The following is an 11698-nucleotide window of genomic DNA, read 5'->3' on the forward strand; positions in this document are numbered from 1 at the left end:
CATTAGGAGTAAGAATAACCAAAATTTTTATAATGTGATTTTTGGAATCGGGGAAGCATTAGGAGTAAGAATAACCAAAAATTTCACGATTTATATAGATTTGTTAATGGTTCACAAAGAAGAGGGAAATTTCTTGACACAAGGCAGTATCGAACCCGTAACTTCTCACCTCTAACCCGGATAGTGCTAAATCCATTCGATGCGGCGTGAAAAATCACAATGATTAATAGAATATTCACACGCAAATGTTTTCGATTTCTTACCGTTTACAAAATAAGGTTTACTTAAGCAACATTGACTTTGGACCTTTGGTTAATACCTGGATGGATGACTGTCAGATTTTTACCAAATAGTTACAGTCGGGTCCTTGGACGATTACGGGAAAGCATACCAAATTCCCTCTACGACGAACCGTTCTTGGGATATTTTGTGCACAATGTACATACGTACCGACAATGGCCTAAAAACATCTTCTTCTTTTTTAAATCAGGGCACCCTAAAATGGATATTTCCCCCGATTTAGATAATTTGGACGGACTACAATACTTTTTCATTGCATATATCTATTTAAAAAAAGAATTTAAAATTACGCGCGTTTCCAACATGGGGATTTCAACATCGTAATACGAAAACAAATCCCGATGTTCAAGCCAAAACATCGTAATCCCGATCCCCATGTGTGTCATACTGTGTCATGCACAGAAACCAAAACTCGTCGAACATGGGCATCGGTATTTTACATCGAAAAATGTGAAATCTCCCTTTTATGCCTGACCTTTTTTACTGGTATTTTAACTGGCTTCAGACACCAACTATGCACTATGTTGTTGTACTTCAATGATTCATTGGGGACACTGGTGCATTGAAATTTCTATTGCCACTGTTTGATTTTTTTTTTTTTTTTAAGATTGAAAGAAAAAAATTGGTTTACCTCTATGGTGCCATGTAGATGGTCCTGGTTGGAAATCTTCAGCCATGGAGGTTGCTCTTTGCCGGAAATACCAAGATTCCCTTGGATTTTTTCAAGACCAAAACCATTAAAGTTGGCTGCTTTTGTTTGGAACTTGTGCAGAAGTCACGTCCGTGGAATATTGCTACCAAAGGAACAGGCACAAACGAGCAGTAACCAGTGTTATTATAGGGTTAGGTTAAACACAAGGAGTTTTCACATTTATAGCAGTGATTAGTGTTATTATAGGCTTAGGTTAAATACAAAGAGGAGCTTTTCTTTTCCATGGATGTGACTTCTGCATAATTACCGCTTGTTTCAAAAGATGTTTTTCAGGTTTTCTCTAAAAAAGTTTATCTGGGAGATCTCCACTTTTAAAACTGGACTAGGTACTCAAGTCAAGTGATGTAGTTACAGTTAGCATTTAATTTCTTTAGTTATCATGTTTAGGTGGTCCCTTGTGTGTCACATCCATTTTTGTTTAGGGCTATTGCACTGCTTTTGCTCTAGTTAAAAAGTAAAAAGATGCTCGTTGTGAGAATCATGAAAAACTTACCAGATGAGTAGTTAATATTAGTACAACTTCAGCATGCACTCATGCAGACACAGCACACAGACAGAGACAGTGACAAGTGACAGCAGAATAGCAGAATTTCCAATGGAAATCTTCAACTTCATTGTTGAAGTATTCTCGCATTTGATTTTCAAAACCTCTCCCTTGTCCACCTCTTCGATTTCCACGATTATTTTTTTTGTGTCGATTATCTTTAAAACAAACTTTTCGAATGGTGGGGTCTTGTTGATATCGACCTCTGTTATCATGCTGGTTGAATTTTCCTCCTTTGTTAAAATTGGGCATTTTCTAGTTGCTGGAAATACTAAAAAAAATAAGAATAACATTTATTAATGAAGCAATAATGAAAATGACACCAGTTTGTGGGAATAAAAATTAAGATTAGGCCAGTATAGTCAGACAGAGAGAAAAAAAAAATATGATCTCAGCTCAAGAAACTTCTGCATTTTGAGAAAAACTTTGATGTGTACAGCTGAAATAATAATAATAATAATAATAGGCCCTATAATCACCCAACTTGGGCAAGGGCATTTATTTACAGATAAACTGCAAAAAATTACAATAATTGTGGAGTCAGTACAGCTGAAAATATCACCCTAAATTGAAAGTGGACAACTCGAAATTTTTCCAAAATTGAGTTATTGGTATCCCTGGACTCGCACTTCGTGCTCGCTTCGCGTGTTCGCTAAGCGGGGTTGCGTATACGGTCGCGCTGCGCGCTCCCGGGGCTTCGCGGGGTTGTGCATGGGGTCGCGCTTCGCGCTCCCTCGTTTACGGTCGCGCTGCCGCTCCCCGGGCTTCGCGGAGTTGTGCATGTGGTCGCGCTTCGCACTTTGTTTACGGTCGCGCTGCGCGCTCCCGGGGGTTTCACGGGGTGAGCAGGTCGCGCTTCGCGCTCCCTTGGCTTCGCCCCTTAAAAATAATACCGTCCCTGAGTTTTATCTCGAGAAATGAAAACTAAAAGCGAGAGAAAATATTAACGCAGGAAAAGTTTTGCTGGCCTCAAAACTTGTTCCCCGTGTATTTCTTATGGGGAACTAAAAAACATCAATATCTCGGGAACGGTTTGGAATTTCGGGTTTTCGATTTTCCCAGTGTGTACAAAAAATAAGGAATCCAATGGTGAAAACCTCATCTTCTTAGCTCATCTAGAAGTGGGTTAGAATTTGTATACGTGAGTCAGTGAGTGAGTGAGTGAGTGAGTGAGTGAGAATTTCCAAGGAGCTCAAGTACCTTATACCTCCATTAGAATTTCTTACTTTCTTTTGACCACAACCACAACACTGTGTTGTATTTAATTATGCAGTGTTGCCAGATGGAAAAAAAATATATCCCTAGATCGAAAGAAAAAAGTCCCTAGATTTTGGAAAAAGTCCCTAAATTCCTATGCACACCAACCTCCAGATCCGAAGTCCAGCGCGCTAACCACTACACCACTGAGGTTGGTTGGTGGGGAAAGTGGATCGTTAGGTATAGGATTTTTCGTAAAGCGAAGCTTTTCTAATTAACCATTGAGCTTTATGCTTTTTTCTAGGTTTTTTTGGGGATCGTTACGATGCTCGACGAGTTTTGGTTTCTGCGCATGACACACATTATGAGGTTTTGAACACGGGGATCGGAGTTCAAACCAAAACACGATGTTTTGGCTTGAACATGGGGTTTTTTTTTCGTAATTTTTTTTGTTTTGTTCGGGCCCTGTGTTATTTGTTCGTTTTCTTCGGAATCTTCTTCACATTTTTCTGTTTTCTTTATGTTTGTGTTATTTTGTTCGTTTCTGTAGTTTTCATATTGGTCTATTGCGTACTCTATACTGCATGCTAGTTCCACATGTTCCCAAATTTTGTTGTAGTAGTCCTGCCCATATTGCTGTTTTATGATTTCGTGTATCTTTTCTGTATGATGATTTGTTTTTTCATGGTATATTTTTGTGTTTGATGTTTTGTCTTCAGTATTGTGTTTTGTATTTTCCATTTGTCTTCTTTGTTTTGTTTTTTTAGTGGGGGTCAATGTTTCTTTAGAACAGTGTTTTTCCTTTGATATTGTTAATTTTTTACATAAATTTGTCTTCTTTGTTTTGTTTTTTTAGTGGGGGTCAATGTTTCTTTAGAGCAGTGTTTTTCCTTTGATATTGTTAATTTTTTCATTTTTCGTACATTTTTCGCTAAGGCAAAATTTCGCGAATCAGCGAAAAATGGTCTAAATTCAAAATCTGATGTTATCACATGACACATAACTTATGAAGGGAAAAGATTGTGAAATGATGTGTCACACTTAAATTACAAACACTTTGTCGATTCACGAGCTGCAAATTTCGCGAATACGCGAAAAATGGTCTCAATCCAAAATCTGATGTTACCATATGACTTATGAAGGAAGAACATTGTGAAATGATGTGTCACACGGAACATTTTAGTTAGTTGAATGTTCACGATATTTTACAAAATACGCGAAATGGGGCACAACCAAATGACAATTTTTTTCGAGGTAGAGTCCTATTCCGATGTAAAAGTACCCAAAAAGTGCATTGGCGCACTCAAAAACATCCAAAACGGTCCCTAAATCCTCTAAAATGTCGCAAAAAGGTCTCAAAAAAAAAATAACGTTGAAGCAGCCGTGGTTTACGACCTCGCATGAACTGACGTCATCACGAAAAAATGGCTGCCCGCGAAAATTATATTTTTACATAGTATATTTGACCTTGTATCCCTGGAGGAATATATGTTGGGTATGGAGGAAAAAAATGGTGTCCATTGTTTTGCCATTGGTTCCAATATGTCATATTTGGGTTCGGAACGAGTTGTATTCTACCCATATTGCAATATTGGTGATTTGGTTCTGGTTGTAAGCATTGGTGCAATGATGAGATGTGCTGAATTTCTGCTGGTTTTTGTTCATCTGTTTTTCCATTGTGATCAGTTTGTTGTATTTTGTGTTCTGTTCCATCAATGATATCATATGTTGTGGGTTCATTTTGAGTATTCGGGGTTTTTTTATTAGATGCTTGGTGGTTTTTTATTTCAGTCAGCTTTTCTGTTTCTATGTTCACATTTTTGGTCGTTGCTTTTTGTTTATTTGTTCTTGTTTTTACTTCTTGGAGATTTTTTTTTGTTATTTTCCCCTTTCGAGGGTTTTGAATTTTATTTGTATTTTTATTGTTGCTTTCATATGATCTCCAGACATTTTGTGGAGGTCCGAGGTTGATTTCTCGTGGGGTCTTTATTTCTTTGTTTTGGTTTTCGTGTCTTATTTGTTTTTTGTGCGTTTCTAGGGATTTTTCTTTGTTAAATTGGTTGGTGCTGCCTTTTTCTACTGTCTTTGTTATTTTCAGACTTAGCCATTTCTTGGCCTTTCTTCCAATGTGTATTCCATCTTGGGCTAGATGGTGGGGATGGATAAATTTGTGGGTGTTTATTACATACATATTTTTGAAGTGTTCACATTGGTATTTTATAACTGTGTTTAGTCTGGTAATGTCACGATTTCGGTATTCACAGTCTTGTGGTGGTATTGATATGATATATGTTGTGCATCCCAGTTTTCCTATCTTGTCTATTTGTCTTTTTATTTCATCTGTAGCTGTGTTGTATAGGTCGTTTGTGCCTCCGGATATTACTAGGATATCTTCTTTTTTCAGACTCTGAGGAATTAAGTTGTCTGCAATATCTTGTAATCGATATCCTGGTATAAAGTTAATTTTGACATTGAATTTTTCTGTCCATTCTGGGTCCTTTTTGATTTCATTTTCAATGTATCTTAGATGGGAGTCGCCTATCAGGTAGCAATTTAGTTTTTTGTTGTTGTTTAGTGTTTTTCTTTCTGTAGTGTTCTTGATTCCATCATTGTTTTTCTTCGGGGATTCCGTTTTGTTTTTGTTGCCACTGTTGCTGTTCCCATCATTGTTATTGTTTTTAGCTAGGATCGTATTTGACTTTTGTTCCTTTTTTCTGTTTGTCTGTGTTTCCTCTGTGTTTTCATTGACTTTTTCCTCGATTTTCGTTATTCTTTTGTGGATTTGTTTTATTTCTTCTTCCATGTCTAGGATCTTCTTTTCGTTTTCTATGTTCTTCTTCAGTGTTTCTTCGCATTGAGCATTGGTATGATCTTTGTTCTTATTTTCATTTTCGGGGAGCTCTAATTCGAGCCCTGTTCGGTTATATGTGCTATTGGGTGTCATTTCAAGTTCTAGTTCTTTTGCGAAATTAAGATGATAGTTCATCATGTTCATTGGTCTGCTTATTATGGATTGGTTAAAGTCATAGCTAAGTGAACTATTTGTTGTATATATTTCGTTTTCTTGGTTTACTTCCTCTTCCATGCCATTGGTATTATTTTCCTCTTCACCGATTTTGTTTTTCTCTAGATCAGATTTGTTATCTTTTTCGTTAGGATTGCAGTTGCAAATTACTGTCTTGGTTTGTTCTTTTTGTTTCTCAAGTTTTTCCTGAAGGATATTTCTTTCTGTTTCTACATCTTCTTTTCCCTTTTTCAGTTTGGTTATGCTGTGTTTTAGTTCTTGTATTTGGCGTTCCTTTTCTCTTAGTTGCTCTTTGAGTTCAGAAATTTGTTCATCACTTTCGGCAATCAAGGCTTTGTTTACTTCTTTTTCTTTTTTGATCTTTTCTTCCAATCCTGTCCGCTGCTCATTCAGTTCTCTGGTTATTTCTTCAAGGAGCTGGGCTTTGTTTGTCAGTTCATTTTCAGACATGTTTATTTTTATGTCAATTTCGTCAAATAGGTTATCAATTAAAGTTTGAGCTAGTGGAATTTTCCGTTTTGAAATTATTTTTTTAAGTTCATTTTTGGTGTAGATTATTTTGTCATCAATATCAAGGGTATTTTCCGTGTCTGTGGTTTTGTCTTCCATCTCATCATTGTGTTTTTCAAAAGATACTGTCTTTGGTCTGCTTTGACTTCGTGCCCTTCCTTTCGTCATGTTATCGAGTAAGGTTATTTTTCGGGTAGGCACTGAAGAGTGTAGATTGGGGATTTTTGATAGTAGGTAGGTGGAGAATATTACTATTATTTTACTCCACAGTTCGGAATATATCTATGTATTTACATATTTGTTGTTTATCTACTTGAATAAGGTAGAGTGTGTCAGGTAGTCAAATGGTTCGATGATACTGCTTCATTAGTATAATATAGTGTTTATCTATACCTGTATGGTTTTAGAGAATCATCCAATCATCTGTTATTATTTCTGAGTTTGTAGGGTCCAAAGTCCAATCTTGGTTGAGCGGGAAAATGAGGACGCTATATTTCGATCTTTAAAAAAATATAAGAATAAAAAATCACTCAAATAATTTTTTGAAAAATATAGTCGGGTAGAGAAAAAAATTTCACGTACAGTAAAATTAAACGCGCTCTTATTGGACTTTCCTTTCTTTATTTAGATAAAATTTAAGCATTAAATTATTGAGTAGAGTATTATAGTGTGTGATACACAGTAGAGACACGAGACTTAAATAAAAGCAGGTAGTACCCATAGCACTGTGGCATGATAGTCATGTCATTAGTACTTGCTGGACATTAGGCAGGTTGGATAGCTACTGAGTACCTATGACTGTTATAGATAGGTAGGTACCTAATACCTGTAGCTGCAATGAGTACCTAGGTACCTACATAATAAAGAAGAACTGTGTTTTTACTGCCATTCCATTTACATAATAGTCGTCTGTTATAATATTCATTGTAACAAAATAGTATGAAGTAGTATTGATGTAACTAACTTATCAGGGACGAAACCACAAGACGAGGTTCATGACTGCGGCGTTCTCTACCACCTAACCCTTGAGCGAATCGTCTGTTATAATACTTATAATATTCATTGTAACAAAATAGTATGAAATAGTATTGATGTAACTAACTTATCAGGGACGAAACCACAAGACGAGGTTCATGACTGCGGCGTTCTCTACCACCTAACCCTTGAGCGAACAAGGTGAGTTCTAGGTTTCAACTCGACTATTTTTCTATTTAACTGGTTTGCTTGTTTGTCTGCATGTTATTTTCACCATAACTCTCGAACTCGGTTTGCCTGATTTTCATATTTGGCAAATACACAAAAATTCTGCCTTGACTCCCAAAAGGGTTGTTCCATTCTGATGAATTTCAGCAGCTGATTTTCATATTTGGCAAATACACAAAAATTCTGCCTTGACTCCCAAAAGGGTTGTTCCATTCTGATGAATTTCAGCAAACGTTTTCAACATCTAAAGAAAATTATTTTGTTAACTAAATGTTGGACTCGACAGGGCCCTTGCAGGTTCTTTTAGAGGCACTTTATCTGATTGTAAGACCAGCATCAGCAGCGCAGTCGATCAATACATACATACGTACAAGAGCTCCACAGACCTGTAGTGTATAATCACCATGACTATCAAAGTATCAACTACCTATGATAGACTCATCAGATGAGTCTATGCATCTGCAATTCTGCATGTCAGATGCCTACCAGACTTACACCACATGAACACCTTATCGCTTATACACCACCACAGCAGGTAGTACCCATGGCACTGTGGCATGATAGTCATGTCATTAGACTAGCTGGACATTAGGCAGGTTGGATAGCTACTGAGTACCTATGACTGTTATAGATAGGTAGGTAGGTACCTAATACCTATAGCTGCAATGAGTAAGTACCCAGGTTCCTACATAATAAAGAAGAACTGTGTTTTTACTGCCATTCCATTTACATAATAGTCGTCTGTTATAATATTCATTGTAACAAAATAATACATACTTACATAGTACCTACCTAATATGGCACTGTGGCATGATAGTCATGTCATTAGACTAGCTGGACATTAGGCAGGTTGGATAGCTACTGAGTACCTATGACTGTTATATGTAGGTAGGTAGGTACCTAATACCTATAGCTGCAATGAGTAAGTACCTAGGTACCTACATAATAAAGAAGAACTGTGTTTTTACTGCCATTCCAATTTACATAATAGTCGTCTGTTATAATATTCATTGTAACAAAATAATATGAAGTAGTCTGCAGTATTGATGTAACTAACTTATCAGGGACGAAACCACAAGACGAGGTTCATGACTGAGGCGTTCTCTACCACCTGACCCTTGAGCGAACAAGGTGAGTTCTAGGTTTCAACTCGACTATTTTTCTATTTAACTGGTTTGCTTGTGTTGTCTGCATGTTTGTTTCACCAAAACTCTCGAACGGTTTGCCTGATTTTCATATTTGGCAAATACACAAAAATTCTGCCTTGACTCCCAAAAGGGTTGTTCCATTCTGATGAATTTCAGCAAACATTTTCAACATCTAAAGGAAATTTGTTAATTAAATGTTGGACTCGATAGGGCCCTTGCAGGTTCTTTTAGAGGCACTTTATCTGAGTGTATGACCAGCATCAGCAGTGCAGTCGATCAATACATACGTACAAGAGCTCCACAGACCTGTAGTGTATAATCACCATGACTATCAAAGTATCAACTACCTACGATAGACTCACCAGATGAGTCTATGCATCTGCAATTCTGCATGTCAAATGCCTACCAGACTTACACCACATGAACACCTTATCGCTTATACACCACCACGTTTATTGTTAATTAAATGTTGGACTCGATAGGGCCCTTGCAGGTTCTTTTAGAGGCACTTCATCTGAGTGTAAGACTAGCATCAGCAGTGCAGTTGATCAATACATACGTACAAGAGCTCCACAGACCTGTAGTGTATAATCACCATGACTATCAAAGTATCAACTACCTATGATAGACTCACCAGATGAGATGAGTCTATACATCTGCATGTCAGATGCCTACCAGACTTACACCACATGAACACCTTATCGCTTATACACCACCACGTTTATACCAATATCTCGTTTATACACCGGATCACTTTCATTTTCCTATAGGCCGACTATTGTCTGATGATTCCTGGGCATGCTTCCGAAGACGGATCTAGAACGAAACAACATCGGGGCAGTTAAACGGTTCGTTCCCAAGTCCGATACACACGCTACGAAATGTCACCGAACCTGGTCTGATGCGTGGTATTCCAGCAAATTTCAGGTCAGAACGGGTGAAATTTGAGCGAATATCGCGTACAAACGTAACGAACTGCCAGCCTAGTTAGCTTAGTTGGTAGTGCGTCTGCCTTGTAAGCGCTAGGCCGCGGGTTCGATTCCCGCCCGGGGCGGATTTGTCAGTTAAACGGTTCGTTCACAAGTCCGATACACACGCAACGAAATGTCACAGAACCTGGTCTGATGCGTGGTATTCCAGCAAATTTCAGGTCAGAAACTCGAAAGACCAAATTGGAAACTCGAAAGACCAAATTGGAAGTCATTTTGTGGTGTGTGAACCGGGCTTTCGATGACAACGAAACAAGAGTAGAATAAAGCCCTGTTTTTCATTGCAACGCCGAGTTGATGCGTGTTTTTCATTTCACTTCCCCTCTTGGCGTATTGGTATTGGTAAAGGTAGGGCCATCGGCTTTAATAAACGCCCTTGGTCACTGCGACCTGGTTAGATCTTTTGTGACATGGTGTGGTGTGGTGTGGTGTGGTGTGGTGTGGTGTGGTGTGGTGTGGTGTGGTGTGGTGTGGTATGGTATGGTATGGTAGTTACTCACTCTGTCATATCGACCCTACTCTATTACTAAACTTACTTTCAGTATAATCTTCATCGTCAGAGCTCCTATGTCTACTAGCTGCACTACCGCCGTCATCCGCAGACATCTGATTCATGTTGATTACCCGTGGTATTTCTGTAAGGAGAACACATCAGAAGGAAAAATTAATTGACTAAATTGACTGGAATAGTACTACAAATGGAACAAAGTCTTTCATAAATAAATAATATACGGTACTTGCCTCGGTGGCGTAATGGTCAAGAAGCTCGTGTGGTAATCCAGGAGGACGTGGGAGCTACATCTTTCTGACTCCCCATGAACTCACGTGACGTGATATTAGTGTATTTCTTCCTTTACTTTGAAAAATTAAAACTCTGTCAACCGTCATCCGCAGACATCTGATTCATGTTGATTACCCGTGGTATTTCTGTAAGGAGAAGAAATCAGAAGGAAAAATTAATTGACTAAATTGACTGGAATAGTAGTACAAATGGAACAAAGTCTTCCATAAATAAATAATATGCGGTACTTACCTCGGTGGCGTAATGGTCAATAAGCTCGTGTGGTAATCCAGGAGGACGTGGGTTCAATCCCCGCATTCCCAGCCGAGGTATCATCAACATTGTTTGAGGGTTTGACCAAAATAGTAGTAGTAGCCCGGCCAAAAGGAAGACAGGATAGGAGAAAGTCAGCCGTTCCGAGAACGAACATTATCCCATTAGGATAAAATCCGCCCCGAGCGGGAATCGAACACGCGACCTAGCGCTTACAAGGCAGACGCACTACCAACTAAGCTAACTAGGCTGATGGCATGAACGAAATCTACTACAATATTATGGGAAAACTTTGAGCTACATCTTTCTGACTCCCCATGAACTCACGTGACGTGATATTAGTGTATTTCTTCCTTTACTTTGAAAAATTTAAACTCTGTCATAGAAACTTACTAATACAGGGTGCAATGGCGGACCGACTCTGCTGGTATCCTTTGGCACACCGGTTGCACGTAATACCCGTGACGCCATCCTTGCATGGGCATTGGCCAGAAGTTTGGTTACAGGTTTTACCAGTCGCTCCTATTGGGTGACAGTCACACGCTGCAAACAGAAGAGGAAATGTCATTGGTTAATAATTTAATTTAATTGATCAAGTTTCCATTTATTAATATTTCAACATAACAAAACATAAAAAATTCATGTAAATCTGTAAATGGTATACCCAATCACCCATCCGTAAAAGCAAAACTTGTGCCACGGATGGGGAAAATTTTATGGGCAGTAGATACTATGCCAGTTGATATTATGCCAGAATTCTATGCCAGTTCTATGCCAGATTTATTAAGAGGTTTGATAGAGGGAACTGCAACAAGGGACCATTGGTTAATAATTTAATTTAATTGATCAAGTTTCCATTTATTAATATTTCAACATAACAAAACATAAAAAAATCATGTAAATCTGTAAATGGTATACCCAATCACCCATCCGTAAAAGCAAAACTTGTGCCACGGATGGGCAAAATTTTATGGGCAGTAGATACTCTGGGAAAATTCTATGCCAGTTGATATTAT

General features: G+C 38.1%; 2 protein-coding genes across 2 annotated transcripts in view; both read right to left on the bottom strand.

The window, feature by feature from the left end:
- Nucleotides 1–3580: 3580 nt before the first annotated feature.
- LOC113467529 (probable serine/threonine-protein kinase DDB_G0283337) lies at nt 3581–7070 on the bottom strand. Its single transcript, XM_026823746.1, has 2 exons — nt 4201–7070; nt 3581–3660 (listed from the first exon to the last, which is right to left on the bottom strand). The coding sequence occupies exons 1-2, from the start codon at nt 6454–6456 to the stop codon at nt 3655–3657; spliced, it is 2262 nt and encodes a 753-aa protein (XP_026679547.1). The 5' UTR covers nt 6457–7070; the 3' UTR covers nt 3581–3654.
- A 3036-nt stretch (nt 7071–10106) lies between these two features.
- LOC103509401 (netrin-1-like) overlaps nt 10107–11698 on the bottom strand; it is a 50721-nt gene continuing 49129 nt past the window's right edge. The window contains exons 3-4 of the mRNA XM_026823753.1: nt 11076–11225; nt 10107–10263 (exon numbers count right to left, since the gene is read on the bottom strand). Of these exons, the coding sequence (XP_026679554.1) occupies nt 10133–10263; nt 11076–11225 (281 nt within the window). The 3' untranslated portion in view covers nt 10107–10132. The remainder of the gene's footprint in view (nt 10264–11075; nt 11226–11698) is intronic.

The sequence above is a fragment of the Diaphorina citri genome, unplaced genomic scaffold (assembly GCF_000475195.1).
Source record: "Diaphorina citri unplaced genomic scaffold, Diaci psyllid genome assembly version 1.1 scaffold494, whole genome shotgun sequence".
In the NCBI taxonomy this organism is placed as follows: Eukaryota; Metazoa; Arthropoda; class Insecta; order Hemiptera; family Psyllidae; genus Diaphorina; species Diaphorina citri.